The 23,423-nt window shown below is 42.2% G+C and overlaps 1 protein-coding gene across 4 annotated transcripts in view; it reads right to left on the bottom strand.

The window, feature by feature from the left end:
• Positions 1-23,423, bottom strand: part of HNMT (histamine N-methyltransferase) — a 51,884-nt gene that overhangs the window by 22,447 nt on the left and 6,014 nt on the right. For 2 of the 4 annotated variants that reach the window (XM_073305367.1, XM_073305371.1), the window contains exons 1-4: positions 6,485-6,572; positions 5,553-5,607; positions 1,515-1,641; positions 255-401 (exon numbers count right to left, since the gene is read on the bottom strand). In XM_073305367.1, coding sequence (XP_073161468.1) covers positions 255-391 — 137 coding nt within the window. In that variant the 5' untranslated portion in view covers positions 392-401; positions 1,515-1,641; positions 5,553-5,607; positions 6,485-6,572. Of the gene's footprint in view, positions 1-254; positions 402-1,514; positions 1,642-5,552; positions 5,608-6,484; positions 6,573-23,423 lie in introns of those variants that run through there. The other 2 variants (XM_073305368.1, XM_073305369.2) reach the window with 2 other exon arrangements.

The following is a 23,423-nucleotide window of genomic DNA, read 5'->3' as shown; positions in this document are numbered from 1 at the left end:
CAATTAAATCTAGCTATTTCCTGCTAGTCAGACCTCATCACAAAATGAGGCCTTTCAGTGGAGTGTCTAAATAAAATCTCTAACTAAAGCACTATCAAAGATCTACACAGCAGCATGGGGGGGGGGGAGGGCAATCTATAACTCTCAGGCAGCCCTTGCAAGCCCAGGCTCCTGTAGTCGGAAGCATACATTCATCACTCGTGCAGAATTGTACCAGGGGTTTGTCCTTTTGATAAAACATCTGACTCCATTACCTTGATATTATGCCCGGCAGCTTCTTCTCAATGAATTCCAGCATGCATTGGTGCTCTGTCGAATTCTCAAGGAACAGATGAAAAGATTCGACATATTGGTTGTGGTCTGAGATCAAGCTCCTCATAGAAGATGCCATGTTTGGTTTCCTATGGAATACACAAAAGAATGGGGTAGGTTTTTTCCTCCCCGTTTTAACTCTTTCTTCAGCCCTAGTAATGAATCAAACACACACAGACTACAGTTACAAGTTCCCCAATGTCTCAGACTGCTTCAGAATGCCATGCCAGTGCTATATCTGGTCTGAACACTGACAATGTGCATGTATAATTGGCATAGCTACATTATTGCTGGACTTTGTTCTGAGACCTTGGCCTGTTGCTTTAGATTAGAAACAGAGCTGTGAAAGGAGCTTCTCTTATAAAGTTCATGACACTATTCTACAATAAAAGCCCTAGTTCAGGTTTGAGTCACAGTTACAAATCAATCATATATAATCTCCACTGACAAAATGTCACCATTTTATCACAGTAGTCAGGTAGGATTCAATTAAAATCTACACAGGTTATTTGCAGGGGAGGGAAGGTATCTAAATAGAGGCACTTGAATGTGGGGATTGGAAGGAAGCTAGGTATAAATTCCCACAGAAGCTAGGAATTGCTATTTCTTGCTTTCAGCCATTTGGTATTTTTATAGAGGACTCTTAGTAGCGGTATTTTTGTAGATAGGTTGTTGAAAACTATAACAATCTAATAAACAATATTTGATTTATGTAGCACCTTTCATCTGAGAAGATTAAAATGCTTCACCAGCATTAGTTAGTTAAATCTCACAAAAGTCATGTGAGCTACTAGTAGAGTTTAACCCCATTTTACAGATGGACAAATGGAGGCACATAGAAAGTGGAGTAAGTGGCATGGCAAAGTCACACAGAGAGTCGGTGAAGAAGCTAGGAATTGAATCCAGAATGCTGAACCTTAGTCCTGTGCTCTAACCAACAAACACTGCTTTCTCTCTCTTCTTCTGCTACTGTGTATGGTGGGGAATATTGTGGCAAAATACACTGTATGAATAGGTTGTGCCTGTGAGCAAATAGACCCGAATAGATGCTTGACCCATTTTTCCCAGCTGGCCAGTAGTTCTTTGCTCCATTATCCCTGTGTGGAGTCATTTGCCTAAATGTTGTTTAAACCCCTCTCCAATCCCCTGAGCTGAATTCCCCCCAAAGGGAATGGTTAAACAGAGTCAAAGCAGTTACCTACCTTAGCCAACGAATTCTGGAATGAGAGCAGCCAGCTGAATAGAGCTACAGTGCCGTATTTCCTGGACTTGGTTGCCGTGCAACCACTATAGCAGCCCACTGGCTCCAACTCTGGTCTGTTATCTCCACTGAGCAAAAAGGGGAAAAACATAAAATGCCCATCACTCTCACAGATCTTGGGAGACAGGCCAGTCCTTGCTTACAGACAGCCCCCCAGCATGAAGCAAATACTTACCAGCAACCACACACCCCACAACAGAACCACTAACCTGGAACCTATCCTTGCAACAAAGCCCGTTGTCAACTGTGTCCACATATCTATTCAGGAGACACCATCATAGGGCCTAATCACATCAACCACACTATCAGAGGCTCGTTCACCTGCACATTTACCAATGTGATATATGCCATCGAGGGCCAGCAATGCCCCTCTGCCATGTACATTGGCCAAACCAGACAGTCTCTACTTAAAAGAATAAATGGACACAAATCAGATGTCAAGAATTATAACGTTCAAAAACCAGTCGGAGAACACTTCAATCTCCTTGGTCACTCAATTACAGACCTAAAAGTGGCAATTCTTCAACAAAAAAACTTCAAAAACAGACTCCAACGAGAGACTGCTGAATTGAAATTAATTTGCAAACTGGATACAATTAACTTAGGCTTGAATAGAGACTGGGAGTGGATGGGTCATTACACAAAGTAAAACTATTTCCCCATGTTTATTCCCCCACCCCGCTATTCCTCAGACATTCTTGTCAACTGCTGGAAATGGCCCACCTTGATTTTCACTACAAAAGGTATTTCCCCCCCACTCTCCTGCTGGTAATAGCTCACCTTACCTGATCACTCTCGTTACAGTGTGAATGGTTACATTCATGTTGTCTGTGTACATAAATCTCCCCACTGTATTTTCCACTGAATGCATCCGATGAAGTGATCTGCTCACGAAAGCTTATGCTCAAATAAATTTGTTAGTCTCTAAGGTGCCACAAGTACTCCTTTTCTTTTTGCGGATAAAATGCAAAGTTTTAGCTGGGTTTCTCTGTGTGTTGGGCCCCCTGTCTGCAGGCCGTTAGCTGAATTTGTATTCTTAGGCGAATCTTTGTTGGGTAAAGTAAAAGAGTTTCAGCTAGAGCATGTGCTATGGAACTGGGATGCCTCTTCCTTTCAGGGTGCTGCACCATTACATTTCCCAAAACTCTCTCAATGAGCAGTTCAGCAGCCATTTTGTTCTCAAAGTTGCCACAGCACATAACAAAGAAGAGCAACACTATACTTTCCTCCAGGATCTGTGTGGCCAGGAGCAACCCTGGAACTTCCTCAGGGAGACCCCACAGCACAGAGGGGAAAGCTGTGCTGTTGGTGCTTACCTGGTCTATAGCAGGGGTTCTCAAACGGGGGGTCGAGACCGCTCAGGCATTTGTGAGGTTATTATGTGGGGGGGGGTCATGAGCTGTCAGCCTCCACCCCAAACCCCAGAGACTTGCTATGTGAAAGGGGTCACCAGTACAAAAGTTTGAGAATCACCGGTCTATAGCAACTTGTGCCACTGTGCTCTGTGGGTATCCAGCAGAGCCCGTCTAAGAGAAGATAGCTCCACCCCCTCCTTCCAGCCTGTTGATATGGCACCCTGTGGAGAACTTTAGAGTAGTTTCCATAGGGTCCAAGAATGGGGGAGCATATCAACAAACCCCGCAACCATGCCCAGCTGGGATTCATGGGATAGGTGCTTACAGTGGCACTGTACTGTGCCTGCACTAGGGAATTGTCCCTGGCCCTTTATGATGCCTTCAGAGCCCCAGTACCCCACTAGAATGGGGCAAACTCTCTCCTTATTGCTCTCTTTGGGGCTTTCTCTTAGAGTTTGCCATGTCGCCCTCTCAGGCCTCATTCTGTGCACATTTCTAGTTCATCAACAGGAGTAGGAGACAATTTTTACATGTATCCAGATTTTTCTTGGAATGCTAAATTGTTGTTCCATGGGTAAACCAGTAACTGCCACAGACAGTGGGGTTTCTTTTAAAAAAATATTAAGTTCATTGGGTAGCCCAAAATCTGCCAGCTCCATCAGACTGTGGGCTGTCCCACAATTTCAATATACTTTTAGATATATTATTGCTGTTGAAAGAAAAGGAGGACTTGTGGCACCTTAGAGACTAACACATTTATTTGAGCATAAGCTTTTGTGAGTGCTCAAATAAATGTGTTAGTCTCTAAGATGCCACAAGTCCTCCTTTTCTTTTTGCGGATACAGACTAACATGGCTGCTACTCTGAAACCTATCATTATTGCTGTTGAGTGGCTGGGGTGAAATGGGCTTGGTGGTCTCACTTCAGTCCCCAGTGGACAGTACCCTACACTATGAAGACCATCACCATAAACAGCACTCACTGACAATCCCTAGCAAGTCATGGAGAAAACAGACAAAGGTCCTGATTTTCCATGCCTTACAGCTTGGATAGCCATATACACCAGTGTCAAGCAGGTGTAAAAAGCCATCTGATTGGGTAGCACCAGTGGGATTCCTGGAGTGCTGTGGGAAAGGTATCCTTTTCAGAAACAGTGACTGGTAGCACACAAGGTATAGATCAACTGCATGACAGGCATTTAAGGTCCTTAAACTGCAAGGCCCATTTGGCTTTAGCAGTTGGTGGGTCCCACCCAATAATCATTCAGGCACACAGCTCAAATGAAAGGATGATTCACTGGATCCCAAATACCTTAGGCTCATTAGCTTAAACAGTTTCAATTAACCATCATAATGTAATCTCTGGGGTAGTTTTAACCTTCAGGGGAAGTCCAAAAGAAAAATTATTAATCCTCAAGCCTAATATCCTGGGTGACAGCTCTTAGTCCATTCCTCCACTAGAGGTAATTAGGTATCCTCAAGGTCACATACTCAGTGTTCACTTCTGTGGTATGGGCGTCTCTGGGCACTGTTTATTCATGCTGAAACAGTGGTTCCCAAACAGTTCCTGCTCCACTTCCACTTGACTGGTAGCTAATTTAAAAAACAAAAACTCAGACAACTGTCCCAGCTCTTCATGATCTGGCTACCAGAACCCAACCACTTTCAAGTCCTGTGCTCCTCAAGATAGCTTACCTCACTGATCCACTCTTGACAAACCATCCTCCTAACTGGTGTGGAAACTTCTCCTTCCTACTGCCCTATGGCCACATTCATTCGCCTATATCAGATTCATCACTGCATTTTACACTTATTTTTGGAAACGATAGCCTTGCACCTTGTGTAGGAAAGGGAGGGTAACTACATTTCAGGTAACAATTCTGTGAGTGGCGTAAGAGCTGGGCCAACTCTACCAACACCTATAAATTTCAATGTACCTAGGTGGATACGGTATTGTGGGCTAGAGTCTGACCTCAGTTACACCTGGATAATTCCGCAGCAACTATTGAAAGTAACTGAGTTATACTCAGGGTCAAAGCAATCAGAATTTGGCCCTGCCCGTGAAAGTTACCTAGAGACAAGAAAAATGACTCAATCCAACTGAAATGGCCTTTAAATCTTTCAAGTACCCTAAAAGCACTCAGAGAAAAATGTTAAATAAGGATATTAAGTAGAGCTCTTACTCACCCTGATAAGCACTTACTCAGGCAAGCAGTCTCACAGAAAACAAAAGATCTGATCATGTGATTAAGGGGTCACCAGTAAATAGGGGCTCCAAAATCTGGACCTCACATAGTACACTACACGGGCTCAGGTAGCTGTGAAGCACCTAGTTTCTGTTCGTTGTTGCTGGGGATTGTTTTAATGAGCCCGTTTTTGTTAGATAAGAGCCATAATCTTGTGTATGCATTAGAAAGACAGACTAACAAATTGCAGCTAAATTGACTCCATTATTTGAATTACCAGCCCTCAGGCCAACAATTCAGTAAGTATTTGGTGCACTCAAGTGAAATTTGCAGTGAATAAACACAGAATAAAATGCAGTTATGCATTAGGAACTACAAAACTGTTCAGGCTGCCACATAACCAGACGTAAAGACACGCATATGGATCAGTTTCACTTACAATTGTTTTCTTTCTTAGATGCTCAGCATTGAAATCCTCCAACAAAATCAGAGAACTAGGGGATATTTCAAAATAGACAAATTAAAATGTTGCCAGAATTGTACAGCTTAGTAAGAAAACAAAGTAATAGTTGAATGTCCAAAGGGGTTATGAAACACACTGTATACCACCCATAAAAAAGAATGGTACATTCCATGTTTACACATTCCTTTGCTCAGTCCAACAGTTTATTCTTTAGTGTAGATGAAATAACGCAGGCTTATACCATTTGGTATTAAAACATTTTACAACCTTCAATCTTCTAAAAATATTCTACAGTTATTAGTCTTTTGATAGTCAAGGTTTTTTATTTGTATAATAACCATACTAGTTGCTGTGATTTAATTTGCATGTTTATTTTGTACAACCACAGTGATAAGAACAGAATAAATTAATTTCATGTTAGATGCAGCTTAAGGAATTTTATCTTGTTCATTTTATTGATTGACGATTGATTGATTGATTGTAATTTGGCCTGCAATCAGTTAGCTTAGAAGTGGGGAAAGAGGAGGAGGAAATTAATTCTACAAACAGACCACTAATGATAGTAATGCTCATTTGGACAAGTTGCCCTAACTGATAATCAAATATTATCCTGGACACGTTTGGTTTTGTAAATTGTAGGCTTGAGTCTGATCTTACAATAGTGTAATTGATGTTACTCCTGATTTACACTGGTGTGAATTGGACCCTCACTGAACCATACAGCAAAACCTTTTAAACCCTTCAAATTAAATCAGAAAGCAAAGTGAGCACTCCTGAAGTAATTGTAAACTGGATTATTTCTTATTGCTGAATGCTACCAAAATATGGAAGACATTAGCCTTCCCTTTGAGAACTTTAGTGAAAAATACTTTGAAGCCTGTGCTTCTCCTGAAAGCATTTGTACTTACATGTATAAAGTCTGTGCCTTAAGAGAGCCAGCTCACTTCAGTTTCTCTGAGTGTTGCTACAATGTGCAGGAAATGGACTCTGAATCAAATCAGCTTGTTTGTTACAGACGGATTATATCCCCACCCATAGAATCAGGTTTTGGCATAAAGCCATTACAGTATTTCTGATCAGGAATAAGCAACACAACCTTTAATCTGGTTTACAACAGAGAGACAAATTCTGCTCAGTTTCACTGCTGTAAATCTGGAGTAATTCAGATTTTTATTAGTGTAACTGTAGAATTTGATTCTTATCATTTAAAGAGAAATATACGTAAGAGTGGTAGTTTTAATAAGAGACTGCACCTACTTTTTAAATGGAATAATGTATTTTATCACTGTAAGAATCTTGTACATACTGAGCATGCCAGAATATTAAGCAGCTAAACTATATGAGAGGTACTGACATCTCCTAGGACTACATCTTCAGAGCCTTAATCAGTCATACTCAACTTCCTGTTCACTTCCACACAAATTTGCCTGAATAAGTACTTGCAAAAATTGCATAAGGATGTGAATCACTGCCAGTTGTTTATACACTGTTGTCACAGACCCTAGCAAGTGCCCCTTCCTGGCCACCTGTCAGGACTGCTGTGAGGGGAATCCTAGCCTCTGTGCTCTGGGTCCCCTGGGTGTGTGATGCCTCTGGGGCCTGAACGGGGTCCCTAGGCCCTCTCAGGGTGCAGACCCTTCTCTGAGCATTGGAACTTGCTGTGCAGCCACCTACCCACCCTGGGGGCAACACTGACTCTTCAGGCTCCGCAGTACATAAAAACACCCCTCTCCCAGAACACTCCCCAAAAGGTGTGAAGCTGCTGGTTTACAGCTGAACTCTCTCAGGGACAACACGGTAGTTATGAATACTTAACATATACCAATAGGTGGGCTTTGCACATATTCTAGCACCTTTGCTCATAACAGATAAAGCACAAACAGCACAGATCATATAGAAAACAATACAACATCCTAAACACAATGTCACCCTCTCTTGGGGAATCATCTCTCTTTTTTTCAGGCAGGCAGGGTCTACCATGACATTGCCTACCCTGACCCTGCAGCAGCCCCCTTCATCTTAATCTGATGCAAAATGGCTCGCCATCCCCATCCTCCTCCTTTCCCCCGCAAATACTTTTAAAGATTCATGCTGGGAGTCACCTGCTTCTTTTGTTCTGCCTTTTGGTGCCTTTTCACTGCTCCCAAACCCAACAAGACAAGAGGAGGAGTTGTCTTCTCTCAGCTAAAGCCAGCTCATTGTCCCACGATGTTTTACTTTGACTAGACAATCATTGAGTGCTGGGGAATCACTCCCCATCATCTCTTTCTGGCCTGGCAGAGACATGACACAACACTGCTAATTCATGGGGGATCCACCGAGGCTTTCCATGTACTTTCATAAAATCATCCACAATTCAGAAATGGTACAGACAGAACCCTCAAATCATCACAACTGCAAAGGCTCAACATCTTTACTCAGGGCTCATTGTTTGCCTCCCTTTTTAGTTTTATTTTTGTACAGTTTTATTTGGAAGTGACCCAAATCAACCCCCCAAATCTTAACAGTCCAGAACTTCAGTAGAAGGTGGTGATGCTGAAATAGGGACTTAAGCCAGGACCTGACTTAGCACTGCTCCCCCTCTTCCCTCCCCCCCCCCGTCTAACCTCAGATTTGAACAGCCACACTTTGGGGGTGGGGGTGAGGTGAAGGGCAGGGGAAATAGGGGTTTTGAAATGAAGATCCAAACCCAATCCAGCATCATCTTCCCTTTAAATGAAAATAGTTACCACTTATAATTTTCCAAAGTCCCCAGATGTAGATGGGTGTGGTTTTAAACAGTTGAATGAACTCACCAGGGACACAGCACGGTCACCAGTTCAGGACCACATAGCAATTCCAAATCTGTACACACACTGTCCAATCCATTCCCTGCAATCCCTCAACCTAGCTTATGCATGTTGCCTCCCAAGACAGACATGGCATTGCACACAGAAACCACTACCACAGCAGGGGAGCTTAGCTGCAGCCAGTGTGCTCATAAAAGGGCAGATAAAAGACAGAAGAAACCTGCCAATAATAATATAAGAAATGTTGCCCCAGGGAAATTTAAAAGCAGTTTGCTGTGATATTTGTGGTGTATGCTCATGGTCCCATGCAACATTGTTTACCTTTTGCTTATATAAAACCTATTGTAGTAATGGTTACATTCTAGCATTTCTTTCCAGTATTATACTGTGTGCTGGTTTAAGGTTATAAACAGTGAGTAACATTTTCAAAGTGCCTTAGTCACAAGTTTAATTGACATTAGACTTCTAAGTGATTTAGAGTAGACAATGCTGTAAAAAATGCACCCTGTGTCAACTATCACTCTTGTGTTCAAGTGTTCATAAGTACAAAACATTTGCCTTTTCAGCTTAAATTTTCCATGTTTTCTCTACTGCAAGGTTAATTATTTTAAGAAGATTAATTAAAAACCTTTCAGCCACATTTAAAGTCTGAAAAAACTCTTTCCATTACAAAATGTACAATCATCATCATAGTAAGCAGGCTTTTAAAACAATTAAAAATGGCTGAAGTTTGAAACTTGGCCTGGACATAGTCCTCAATGAGAATTAATACATTTGCTTGATTTGGGGGATGGTACATATAATTCTTAGATTTTTAAAAGCAATTGAATAATCACTTCTGTGCATGTTCAGGGGGCACCTGCTAGATTTAGCAAAACTTTGACGACCAATGAAGATCTTTGACATCACAGCATATCCTCCCTTTTGGGCAAGGGAAGTATGTTAGGCAGTAATCAGGATTGGTGCTGAGACAACTAACATGAGGGAAAAGACTAAATGATCCTCCAACATTAACATCAAGGGAAAGGGAAAAAAATTACAGGCATGAAGAAAATTATAAATCCCACATTTTAAGATCTTAAAATTTAATTATTTGCTTCATTCTATCATACTTTCTAAATCCAAAAATGTCATTCCAGAGGTAAATTTCTATCTCCATCTGAATACTGACATTTATAATGCACAAGCAATTGCACACAAAAACCCACACAAAATACCCTCTGTTACAGAAACAAAGTTTGCACAGCTAAAATTAGTAATAGTGGAGAAATGATAGCTGTGATTGCTGGGAAGAAAACTGGTATATTTTTCCTATGTACTTACACATCATTCTTTGCAAAGTAGCTTTGTTTAATTTTTTAAAACTATTACGTATTTCACAATGAGCCTGTCAAACTACAATAATTTATAGATGTTATTGTAAATCCTCTAGTCAGACAAGAAAATGAAAGCAACAGAGGATGGTCCCAATAATATTTTTTGAACTTTCAACTGTTGAGTCTTAATATTAGTTTTTTGAATTCAACATGCATTATATTTGGCCCTTGTATCCATGCTCCCAACACAAAGTGAACCTTCTGTCTTAGCAAATAAAAAAAAATATTATGTGTAACATTTGGGTTGGCAGTTTTAACCCTGTAGTAGAAAAGTATGCAACACTGTAGCTTTGATTCATAAGTAGTGTGCAAGAAAATTTCTTTGGCTTCACTTGTCATTTCTCACACCCCTTAATTTTGCAGTGAGTCCAGGATTTAATCAAAACTCAACTTTAAATGCCAAATTCACTGATTTTAAATATTTATATAGTTTTAACTTGAAGCTGTAAATCTGCTCAGGTTCCCAAACTTTTCAGCAAGCACCTCAGAGGAAATCTTGGCCCTCCTGCAGTCAATAGAAGTTTTGCCACTTATTTGAATAGGGCAAGGATTTGACCCATGGATTATTACTAACCTTGTAAAAAACATTACACCAGGCAAGTTTCCTATGGTTTCAGGCTTCATAATCAAACTTTTCCCACAGCTCATTATGACTCTCACATATGATAGTTAAGGACAGCAATGCTTTCTAAGATACAGAGCCAAATTCTGCCTACAGTTACTGTTAGGGGGCTTATTCCTTCACCCGCTTACTTCCCTGGTCCTTGCATGAACAGAGAGCAACAATACCCAAAGTCCGAAGGTGCAAACAATTCAATGTTTATTGGGGTGAACTTCCAGCAAGCATGATTTCAGTTTCCTTCCTTAGTGTCCCCCTTCCCAGCTTTGACACCACAGAGCCTTACCTGTGTCCCTGTTCCCATTCCCACCCTTAGCAAAACATGATTCCAATTCCCCCAATCCCGTTCCCTGTTCCCATTTCCCCCCCACACACTTCCTGATTGACTACAGACTATATAGTAAAACTTGAGATCTGCTTAGCTATACCGTAACCAATTATTTTACTGAAATTTAACTAACCAATCCTAACATATTGTAACATGATTATTTAACCAATTATATCCCACCACTTTAATTAGTTTACACCCAGCAAAATTAATTATACAGCAGACAGGAACAATCACAGAACCAGACAGAGATTATACAGGCAAACAGTAGGAAAATGGGGACTACAGTGATAGAACAACACAGAAATGAGGATTTCACATGTCAGCTATTGATAAGTGAGTTTTTGCCAGACAGGATGCTATCAAACTAAGTTTCCTTTTACATTTTCTAGGCACTTCCCTTTCTCTGGAGGTGACAGGAATACAATCCTGTCCTAATAATGCCTAACAGCCCAATAGCACCTTAGTTCAATGTGACTAGTTTGGAATGTGAGGATGTGACCGGTCGCTTCCCAGCTTATGGCTGCCTCTGCTGCTTAGCCAAAGATCTTAGCCTAAGCACAGGGCCTCAGACTGTCACAATAAGAGAAGGCCCTTACAGTGGCAGACTGTGATTTTGATTCTTTCTTTTATACCTCTATAAAAAGCTAAATGATAAGAATACACTTAGAGTATAGGCCTTTACAGACAGGCCTGAATAGCTATATCCTAACAGTTACGCTGGTGTAACACCACCGGAAGCCAGCAGCCTTGCACCAGTGTAACTGCAAACACAAAGGATATGTCTACACAGCATTTTGGGGCGAGCTTTCTAGCCCAGGTCGACAGACTGGGGCTAGTGCGAGTGCTCTAAAAACAGCTGTACAGACAGCACTTTGAAGTTGTAGCTTGAGCTGGAACTCTGGGTCTGATGCCTGGGGAAGAGAGGTGGGCTTCAGAGCCCAAGCTCCAGCCAAACTTCAACTTCAAAGCACTGTCTATACAGCTGTTTTAGAGCGCTACCACAAGCCCTGCTAGCCTGAGTGTGTTGACCTGAGGCTCTAAAATGCTGTGTAGACATACCCAAAGTGCCATGTATTTAAGTAAAAAAAAGGTTTGGGCCAGCATTACCCATACAACCTGCTGTTTTGAGCCGCTCCAGAAACCCGGATTAGCTGGCATCACCAGAGCGACACAAGCCCGCCAAATTATATCAATGCATCTAGTCCTTCAACCCTCTGCCCTCCCCCCTACCCCCACTAAAAAGTCACAACAGACTACAATTGCATTCCAAGTAACAGATGCCATTTAGTGTAAGAGCAGAAGCTTAGCAAGTGAAAATAAAAATACATATTTGGTGTTTTGTGTGTCTCATAAAAGCAAAAGATGTTTGTGTTAATTTCTTTCTTTAATTACCCATGAGCCAGATTCTGTAGTCCTTGTTTAAGCGAAATTCTCATTCATTTCAATGGGAATTTGAGGCTAGCTTCTGTGCTGTGCTACCTAACAGGGCTGCTGCAGAGGTCAAAATGGCCCCCAGGCTTCAGTGGGCGGCCTATAGCTTGTGCAGCAGCCCAGAACACTCATCACTTTCACCACTACAGGCATGCCTCTGACCGGCTCCTGTGCCAGGAGAGGTCTCTCCTCGCCCCCTGCAGCTCCTGTACAGCCTCCCTACACGGCTGTAGTAGCGTATGGGACAGGTGTCAGGACCAGAATTGGTCCCCTTGTGTGCACCACCCCCTACAATTCCAAAACCATAGGAAACTTAGGGCTGAAGTCCTCTCTCTGAGAAAACTCTGTGATTTTACACAACTTACTGTCAATACTTAGCCCTTGCGAAGCTCTATAATTTTTCTAACTCTTAACAAATTTAACTATTTAGTCTTCACAACACCACTGCACGTCTGCTCCTACTCCCCTAGTCACACAAATATGTATTACAGCAGACTGCCAGGTCTGCTATAGTTAAGGGTTAGACCGGCTTTTTGTGTACAGCTGGACTCTTCTAAGGGCTCTAAAAGCTGCAGTTACTCAGATTTGCATACATATTAGACTGGAAGTGTTCATGTAGCTACCCTGAGAGCAGCATCAGGCCCAAAGTCAGCTGCCGGTAACCTGACCTCCTCCCCTGACATGCATTCCAGAGGGAGGCTACAGCAGGAGTTCAGGGATTTTCAGGGCTGGCCACAGTACAGCAGCCAGCCCTCCTTTCCGTACTTCTCTCTCTCAGGATGGGCTGTTGCACAGCTGCTTTCTCAACTCTTCTCATACAGTGAGATGCGGTGGCATTTCCTTTTTGGAATTGTGATGCAATGTCACCACACAGCATTACCATGCAAACCTCTAAAAAGATAGTAACTTCCCTTTTGTCAGACTGAAGCCCCTATTGCGCTGAACCACCAAAACACTTAAGCACATACTTAACTTTAATCTTGTCTGTAATCTGCTAAACTACAAGTTAAGCACATTCCTAAATCCTTTGCTGGAGCAGGCCCTGTGTTGACATTCTGTTTAATACATTTGAATAAAACTGTTTTGGACAGGTTGAGGTTTATACCAAAATTTGCCTTGCTTTCACCATAACCCACCGTGTCACTTAACTCCCAGTGCTTAGACCTCACACTGAGGAAGGCTGCATTAAAACATTTGTAAACTAGACTATGGGAGTTGCACATGTATGAACTTTTGAACAGTATTTACAGAGTTTTATTATTCACTATAACTTGGATGATACGTAGTGTAATAGCTACAGTAGATACTGAAAATAATCAACAGCCACATTCTCCTTTGCTCTGCACTATGCAGTGAGGAGCAAGGTGGGGCAGAAATGCCCTCAAACAAGTGGAAGGGGAAAGGACGCTCCCTCCCTGGAAATCCACTGTGTAAGAACGGGGTAGGAAGGGCTCCATGGAATTGGGTTGCTGGGTAGGGCACAACTGGAAAGCAGCCCACATCAGCAGCTTGCGCCTGTCTGTGCCACACTGACTTTTGCTGCAAATCTAGCAGCAGATCATACAAACTGAAGGTTTTTAGCTGTAGAAATTCCCTTCCATACATGTAATTTCTTTCCTGGGGATGGGGGGGATGCATAGCTACAGAAAATGAAGCCAATGGCCCCATGTTCTCAAAGGGTGTTGGGAATGGAGGGGGTTACCCTTTATTGGGATGGGCCAAGTTTCATGTCATTCTGTACAGTTTTTCCAGCAGATGCCCAAGAACCTCTGATTACACCATTCACACCTCTGCTTCAGCTGCATGCACCTTCATTCTGCACTAAAAGATGTACATTACATTCTGCTATAAATCGACCGAGTCCCAGTTAAATCGGTGGATTAATACTGAGCTGCACGAGCTGAGGATCCAACCCGGAAGAGGGTGAAGCACATATTATTTAACCTCATTGTTTCCACAATGATAGTGCTGCATTGAGCCTAAAGTAAGGGACAGTGCCTATTCAGTAACACATACTCTGAGACAGTGTTGTAGTGACTGGAGCATAGAGCTGCTGATTATACTCACAGCTCTAATGATGAATCTTTCTGTACACCTGGGTCTGTCAATAACCTCTATGCCTTCCTACTCCCATTTGTAAAATGGAGATAATAGCACAAACTTATTTACCAGCTTTTTAGGAGTGTTCTGAGGATTGACTAATTAGTTAACATTGTAAAGTGCTTCAGAGAGGAAAAGTGCTATCCAAGTACTGAGCATGGTTAACGAAAAGCCAGAGTACAGACAGGACATTTGGGATCAACTATTAGTTACAGGTGAAAAGGAGAGCAATTATAAGCAGAAAGAGGTGAATATTGAATTTATCGTGGAATTGCTCAGAGTCTTGGACTAGCCCACTGGACGTATGCATCAAGCTGAAGTGACACTTTGTCTTAGTTCGAGAAACATCCCATCAGTGCAGGAACTGAAGTCTGTAATCACTTCAGAGAAAAGATTGAGCTATGGGAGTAGGAAGAAGATGTCTTGTGCAATGTTTTGAGCACATTAATGAGGCCAAGAACACAAAAAAGCCCTGATCAGACATTACAAAAGGATAAAGATCTTCCAAGAGATGGTGTTTGTGGGGAGGGCTTTAGAACAAAGGCCAAATGGAGATATTTCTAAACTGTTGCCAAACTCAAAAGCATTCATAGATGGGACCAGACATCCATGCCCACAGTTAGATCAGTTTATTTGACTCCCCTTTGAATCTGATTTAATCTTATTCATTCAGTCTGATAAAAGGAAAAACTAGACCTTGTTTAATGTTTGCAGAATTACTTCTGCTGTCTTCTAATAAAGCATACTGATGTAAGCCACACTTGATAACAAGATTTCTGTATTAGGCTAGCAAAATCTCATTTTGCAGGACAACTGAACTGTCCATTGCAAAGAACAGACAAGTTATTGTTCATGTTTCTCCAAGGTTCTTGTTATTAAAATGGAAATTCTCCAAGCTTTGTACAGACGTGCCCACATACCCTCTCACAAGGCTAGAACTGTCCTCTCTAATTCCAGCAGCTCATTTATTAAATTGGTTCTCGCCATTATACTTTAGATAGCTTACTGAATAAGGCCAAGATAAACTTGGTATTTAGTGCAACCCTTCTGCCAGGGGGAGTCGGCAGCAACAAAGGTCAGGTTCAATGTCTAGGCATTCCTCCTAACAATACAAAACAGAGCCATCTCAAGCCCCTACCCAGGAATCTCAAAAAACCGAACATCACCCCGGCCACCTCTAAGGGGCAATACTTCCCCACTCACAAGCACTGAGTCTGTGTATAACAAAAGAGAACGCTTAATAAAAGGGAAAGGGAATCCAGCGTTAATGTGGGAAAACATCACATTCAAAAGCATGGGACCATAAGCAAACCAGACCCCATATAATGTTGGTCAGTTGCCCATCCTGTGGTGGGAAAGCCCAATGAATGAATGGCCTTTTAACACAGCACTCCCCTCTCCCTCCTCTGCACCTCACACACAGTTGGCTGTCCTTGGTTAGCAAAGACCCAGAGTTCAGAGGTGCATTCACAGGTTTCACCTCCCCTGCACCCGGGGTTGGGGGGGCAATTGAGCAATGCCTCTGCTGCTGTTTCTGCAAATGGCTCGCAGCTACCACCGCTGGCCCCTTTGGCCGCCACCCCTCTGCTTGCTGCTCCCATGATGCCACATTCGGAGGTTCTACCACTTAACCCAGCCCTCGGTGATTTCAGCAAGTAGTGGGGAACCTCACAGCCAGTGTAGTCTCTGTGTTCACTGTCCTCACACAAGGTCTGAGCTTAGCTCTTAGACTAGCTCAGCAGTAATGTCAGCGCTAGGGATCACCAACTAGAAACAAAGACTGTCAGTTAAATCTAATCAGCTGTCACTAAACACTAGAAACAGGCAGGTCTAATGGTGTTTAGGATGCTTTGGGGAGAGTCCACATCACCAGGTAGGATGTCCCCCACCTACTCTCATCTTCACTTGGATTTGTCATCCCTATGCTCTGCTTAGCCAGTGAAGTTCAGTTGAGGGTGACCCTCCCCTCAGTCAGGGCATGCCAAGCACAATTCTGTGGCCCTTTACTCATACAATAACGATAACAACATTTTATTACCCCTGCATTCAAATACTAGAGTGATGTGTAACCCAACAAGCCAGAATTGATAATTTTGGCAATGCAGCTCCAGCTGCTGTGCACCTGGACAGAGTAGGCATGTCTATGCAAACATGGTCTGCTCCTGAAGTCTTTTCCCCCCGGCTCATCGCTAGATGTCAGGGAGAGCTCATTCAGACCCTGCTTACGTTAGTACAGTTAGCCCTATAGCAGATCAGCAGTACTATGCTATGTAATTACAGTCCATGTGTGAAAGATTTATGGCCTAATTTTTAAAAATCTCAATCTCATTTTTTGTCACCCACAAATAATTTTTGCAGATGCAGTACTTTATAGGTGCAAATAGGAACAATCTGCCTGTCTGATTGCACTTGCAGATGAGGTAGGTAGACTTCCAGATGCCTCAGCTGCACCCACAAATAACCATGCCCATAAAATTTCACATGCAATTATTTGTGGATCTCTTCCCTTCCGCACCCTCAAAAAGAGAGACCATGTCAAAGTTACTTTAAAAATTAGGCCCCTTAAACTCTTCATTGATCATCATTTTTACTGTTTTCTTTACAATATGTATCACTTTAATTTTGAACTCTGTTGTTTGATATATAAGAACGACCATACTGGGTCAGACCAAAGGTCCATCTAGCCCAGTATCCTGTCTTCTGACAGCGGTCAATGCCAGGAGCCCCAGACAGAATGAACAGAACAGATAATCATCAAGTGATCCATCCCCTGTTGCCCATTCCCAGCTTCTGGCAAACAGAGGCTTGGGACACCATCCCTGTCCATCCTGGCTACTAGCCATTGATGGACCTATCTTCCATGAATTTATCTAGTTCTTTTTTGAACCCTGTTATAGTTTTGGCCTTCACAACATCCTCTGCATTTATCAACATTGAATTTCATCTGCCATTTTGTTGCCCAGTCACTCAGTTTTGTGAGATCCTTTTGTAGCTCTTCGCAGTCTGCTTTGGACTTAACTATCTTGAGTAGTTTCGTATCATCTGAAAATTTTGCCACCTCACTGTTTACCCCCTTTTCCAGATAAATTATGAATATGTTGTATAGTCCCAGTCCCAGTCCAGACCCCTGTGCAACTGTTTAATGTTATGGATATATATCTTGCACTTAGGCAATGCCTTTCATTTGCAAGGATCCCAAAATGTTACAGAATATACTGTAACTTTCCCTCCTCCCCCCCCCCCCATGAAACATACGGCATATTTTGAGCACTTTTGTTTAAGTTGGTTTGTGCTTATTAATTTTTGTGCTTGTCAGCACTGAGGGAGGGCCCCAACTTCTTGTTGATCAACACACTCTCCTGCACTCATCCCAGCTGCTGCTGGTGTTGTACTTGCTCTGTAAGCATGTTGCTGAGCAACATGCTGAGGCCTCCCTCTGTGTGGGGGCCTCGGGGAGCATCACTGCTGACCTCAGCACAGAAGAAAATAAATACTGATTTCAATTTATTTCAGCAGATTTCAGATCCACTAACATAGTGGAAATAAATGTACAGCAATAGTTTCATATTTTACTGTCTCACCCGCACACCTCCAATCACTACGTCACTCACCACTGTAATAGAGCCACCTCCAGGATAAACTATAGCAACTGTTTAACAGCTCAACCCCATACAGCAGTTTAGATAGCACGTGAAAAAGCATCCTTTATCATGGGAAATTTAGGTTGATCAATTGTATTGCTTATCTTCAGAAAATTTCAATATGCCAGTGCTGACAGCCCTACTCTTACATAAAAGTGTCATGATATGTTGAATGACAACAAGTGGCCAGACTTAGAACTGACTAAATTTTTCATTGTGAACACTCTATTCAATGGCAGGTTTCAGAGTAACAGCCGTGTTAGTCTGTATTTGCAAAAAGAAAAGGAGTACTTGTGGCACCTTAGAGACTAACCAATTTATTTGAGCATGAGCTTTCGTGAGCTACAGCTCACTTCATCGGATGCATACTGTGGAAACTGCAGAAAACATTATATACAGAGAGACCATGAAACAATACCTCCTCCCACCCCACCCTCCTGCTGGTAATAGCTTATCTAAAGTGATCATCAAGTTGGGCCATTTCCAGCACAAATCCAGGTTTTCTCACCCTCCACCCCCCCCCCCCCAAACTCACTCTCCTGCTGGTAATAGCTTATCCAAAGTGACCACTTTCCTCACAATATGTATATTCCTACCTACATGCCTCCAGCTTTCACCCTGACCACACCACATGATCCATCGTCTACAGCCAAGCTCTGCAATACAACTGCATTTGCTCCAACCCCTCAGACAGAGATGTTAGGGGGCTTATTCCTTCACCCACTTACTTCCCTGGTCCTTCTCGCATGAACAGAGAGCAACAATACCCGAAGTCCAAAGGTGCAAACAATTCGATGTTTATTGGGGTGAACTTCCAGCAAGCATGATTCCAGTTTCCTTCCTTAGTATCCTCCTTCCCAGCTCTGACACCACAGAGCCTTACACCTGTGTCCCTGTTCCCATTCCTGCCCTTAGCCAAACATGATTCCAACTTCCTTACTCCCATTCCCTGTTCCCATCTCCCCCTTTAGCAAAACATGATTCCAATTTTCTTACTCCCATTCCCTGTTCCCATTTCCCCCTTTAGCAAAACATGATTCCAATTTTCTTACCCCCATTCCCTGTTCCCATCTCACACACCCACATGCCCATGCCCACCCCCACCCACACCCCACCCCAGTCACTTCCTCATTGAACTCAAAAACTTGAGTTCTGCTTAGCTATACCTTAACCAATCATTTTCCTGAAATTTAACTAACCAATCCTAACATATTGTAACATGATTATGTAACCAATTATATCCCACCACCTCAATTAGTTTACACCCAGCAAAATTAATTATACAGCAGACAGGAACAATCACAGAACCAGACAGAGATTATACAGACAAACAACAGCAAAGTGGGAACTATAATGACAAAACAATACAGAAGTGAGGATTTCACATCCCAGCTATTGATAAGTGAGTTCTTGCCAGACAGGATGCTATCAAACTAAGTTTCCTTTTACATTTTCTAGGCACTTCCCTTTCTCTGGAGGTGATAGGAATACAATCCTGTCCTGATAGTGCCTAACAGCCCAATAGCACCTTATTTCAGTGTGACTAGTTTGGAATGTGAGGATGTGACCGTTCGCTTCCCAGCTTATGGCTGCCTCTGCTGCTTAGCCAAAGGCCTTAGCCTAAGAACAGGGCCTCAGACTGTCACAGTAAGAGAAGGCCCTTACACCAGCAGACAGTGATTTTGATTCTCTCTTTTACACCTCTATCACTAGCCAAGTGATAAGAATACACCTAAATTCTTAGAGTACAGGCCTTTGCAGACAGGCCTGAATATCTATATCCTAACAAGAGACAAACACCTACAAGATCTCTATCAAGCATTCTTACAACTACAGTACCCACCTGTGGAAGTGAAGAAACAGATTGATAGAGCCAGAAGAGTTCCCAAAAGTCACCTACTACAGGACAGGCCTAACAAAGAAAATAACAGAACGCCACTAGCCGTCACCTTCAGCCCCCAACTAAAACCCCTCCAACGCATTATTAAGGATCTACAACCTATCCTGAAGGATGACCCAGCACTCTCACAAATCTTGGGAGACAGGCCAGTCCTTGCCTACAGACAGCCCCCCAACCTGAAGCAAATACTCACCAACAACCACATACCACACAACAGAACCACTAACCCAGGAACCTATCCTTGCAACAAAGCCTGTTGCCAACTGTGCCCACATATCTATTCAAGGGACACCATCAAAGGGCCTAATAACATCAGCCACACTATCAGAGGCTCGTTCACCTGCACATCCACCAATGTGATATATGCCATCATGTGCCAGCAATGCCCCTCTGCCATGTACATTGGTCAAACTGGACAGTCTCCACGTAAAAGAATAAATGGACACAAATCAGATGTCAAGAATTATAACATTCATAAACCAGTCGGAGAACACTTCAATCTCCCTGGTCACACAATCACAGACATAAAGGTCTCTATCTTACAACAAAAAAACTTCAAATCCAGACTCCAGTGAGAAACTGCTGAATTGGAATTCATTTGCAAATTGGATACTATTAATTTAGGCTTAAATAGAGACTGGGAGTGGCTAAGTCATTATGCAAGGTAGCCTATTTCCCCTTGTTTTTTTCTACCCCCCCCCCTCCGTCCCCGACGGTCTGGTTAAACTTGGATTTATGCTGGAAATGGCCCACCTTGATTATCATGCACATTGTAAGGAGAGTGGTCAGTTTGGATGAGCTATTGCCAGCAGGCGAGTGAGTTTGGGTGGGGGGGAGGCGGGTGAGAAAACCTGGATTTGTGCTGGAAATGGCCCACCTTGATTATCATGCACATTGTAGGGAGAGTGGTCACTTTGGATAAGCTATTACCAGCAGGAGAGTGAGTTTGTGTGTGTGGTTTTTGGAGGGGGGTGGGGGGGGTGAGAAAACCTGGATTTGTGCTGGAAATGGCCCACCTTGATTATCATACACATTGTAAACGGAGTGGTCACTTTGGATGGGCTATTACCAGCAGGAGAGTGAGTTTGTGTGTGGGGGGGGGGGCAGAGGGTGAGAAAACCTGGATTTGTGCTGGAAATGGCCCAACTTGATGATCACTTTAGATAAGCTATTACTAGCAAGAGAGTGGGATGGGAGGAGGTATTGTTTCATGGTCTCTGTGTATATAATGTCTTCTGCAGTTTCCACAGTATGCATCCGATGAAGTGAGCTGTAGCTCACGAAAGCTCATGCTCAAATAAATTGGTTAGTCTCTAAGGTGCCACAAGTACTCTATTCAATAAATGTATCACTCCGTCCCTTTATGTGTGTTACCCATGAATGGATCACAATTTTCATAAATCTGTTCCTTATTAAAAATCATTGTACAACTGGTTTTATGAGCCCATTTGAGCTAAGGATTGTTTGTGAACTGTTCTGTAAACAGCATTCAACATTTGTGATTTGTGACTGGCAAAGCACATCAAGTGCTCTATTCCCTATCTGATTGACCTAACTTCTATAAACTACTACCCACTTCCACCTAAAGCAGATGAAGACAAAAATTCTGTCTTGATTAAACTAATCTTGGCTACCAGCCTGATATTCACGTTTCAGAAATGTTTGCAACTGGCAACTAAAGGAGTATAAATACACTGAACTGAGTGAAACCTTTATGGAAAAGTCCTGCAGAATTTGATCGCTATGGACCCAACTGGTTTAAATGCTACTTTTCTACAGAATTTATGGCAGTGGTGAATCAGGCAAGATGGCCCAGATCTCCACCTTACAGCACACAATACAACTTCAGAAGCAACTTTAAGCCTACAGACCGCTCTAACCTATGCTGGAAAACTAGCCCTGGGATTGGGGGAGTGCAAAGGGAACAGCTGAAGATCTAGCCCACAATGTCTCATGGAGCATAAGGACTAGAAATGGCTCCTTTCTACCAGCGAAGAGGCGCTGAGAGTTTCCCTCTTTTCTAATGATACAAGACTTTAGTTTCTAGCCCAGGTACCAACCCTTAAAACAGCAACAGAAATTCTGCATAGAAAAAGATAGTTTAGATAATTTTAGGAGATTTCTACAAAGTATCTGTATAATTCTCTTCTTTTGGTGCCTGCATAGCTGAACTAATGGTACTAAAGCAACTGTTGCAGGCATATGTACACATGTATACAAAAGAACACTAATATAATATTTGTGAACTGCTCTAATAGTTTAGCAGTGAAATGTACATCTTATCAAAATAAATGAAAGTGCCCAATAGTTTAAAATTTCTATCCGCACGTGTGACTCACACGTGGCTTCATCATCTGCAAATAATTTGTGCAGCCCTCCCAAATTGATGCAACTAATGAATTTATACTACCATATCACCATGTACTCACTTTCTCTCAATCCAGTATATAGTATAGATTTATGCTAAAACATTTCACTTGATGTGTATTCTAAATGCCTTTGTGTAAATGTGTTAACAGTCCTATTGCTGTGCCCATATCACTATCACTAACAGCTCTAGGCTAGATTCTTCAAGCCATTATCGGATTCAGTAAAAGTATATTATTTTGCTCAAGCTCTGTATATAACATCTGTTCTATTCTTTTACAGTTAGTAAATACCTTCTTCCCTTGACTCCTCAGGCTTCTATCTCTCCCACCTTGCATCGTGGGTAGTCAGTTGCACCGTAGCAACGTGAGTGTGAAGGTATACTGGATTAGAATGGCATCAGTTTGCACCCACTTTGACACGGCATACATGACTACTCCAGGTGGAAAGCGGGGCAGACCCATGAGCTTTGTACGTCAAAATCTTTTTCTTGCATAGGTTGTCACATCAGACATTGCCTGCAACAAATCTTTAAGGTTCAGAAAATCACTGACTTTCCAATGTCTATATAACATAGATTCGCAACTAGTAAAGCCAGCATTATTAATTTTCCTTGCCTCGTATAATTACTGACTAATTAGATTACATGATTAGTAGAAGCCATATTTTAAAAAGGATATACAAGAATTTGAACACCTTCTTTCTAGGCCATATTCACTAGCTATTCGAAGAATGTTGCAGTGACATCTGCTGTCAGTTTGATTCCAGTCATTTCTCCTCTACATTTTGCATTCACTCTAAATCTCTTTATTGGAAATGTAATATTTTGTGCCATTAGTACCTTCCCTAATATTTGAGAACTCCTTCTATAGTTATGTGTTGGCTTCTTTCTTATTATAGCACTATCATTCGTATGTGCACTTAATCTGATCATATCATAAGTGTCATTATAAAAGCACATACTAGGGGCATGTCCATTACTCATAACAATTCATTCAGGGCTGAATCTTAGCAAACAAGTTCTTTCAGCCTGGAATGGAGTTTGCTCTTGACAAAACTTGTTTAAATATTTTTAAGTTTACAGGAATAAACAGGATGAGAAGCTATTGGGCTTAGATATTATTGCTCTCTACAGTGATAGCACAATGTGTAAAGAGAACAAGTTACTATTGGGCGCAGTTTCCTCTCATTCTGGTTTTAGACTGTAGGTGTTACTTTGATTTAGACTGGTGTAAGAGGACAACTGCACCCATTTCGTTTAGAATACGCTGAGGAAGGTACTGAATTCATGTG

The sequence above is a fragment of the Lepidochelys kempii genome, chromosome 11 (genome assembly GCF_965140285.1).
Source record: "Lepidochelys kempii isolate rLepKem1 chromosome 11, rLepKem1.hap1, whole genome shotgun sequence".
Lineage (NCBI taxonomy): Eukaryota > Metazoa > Chordata > Testudines > Cheloniidae > Lepidochelys > Lepidochelys kempii.
This window is presented reverse-complemented; position numbering and strand designations above follow the sequence as displayed.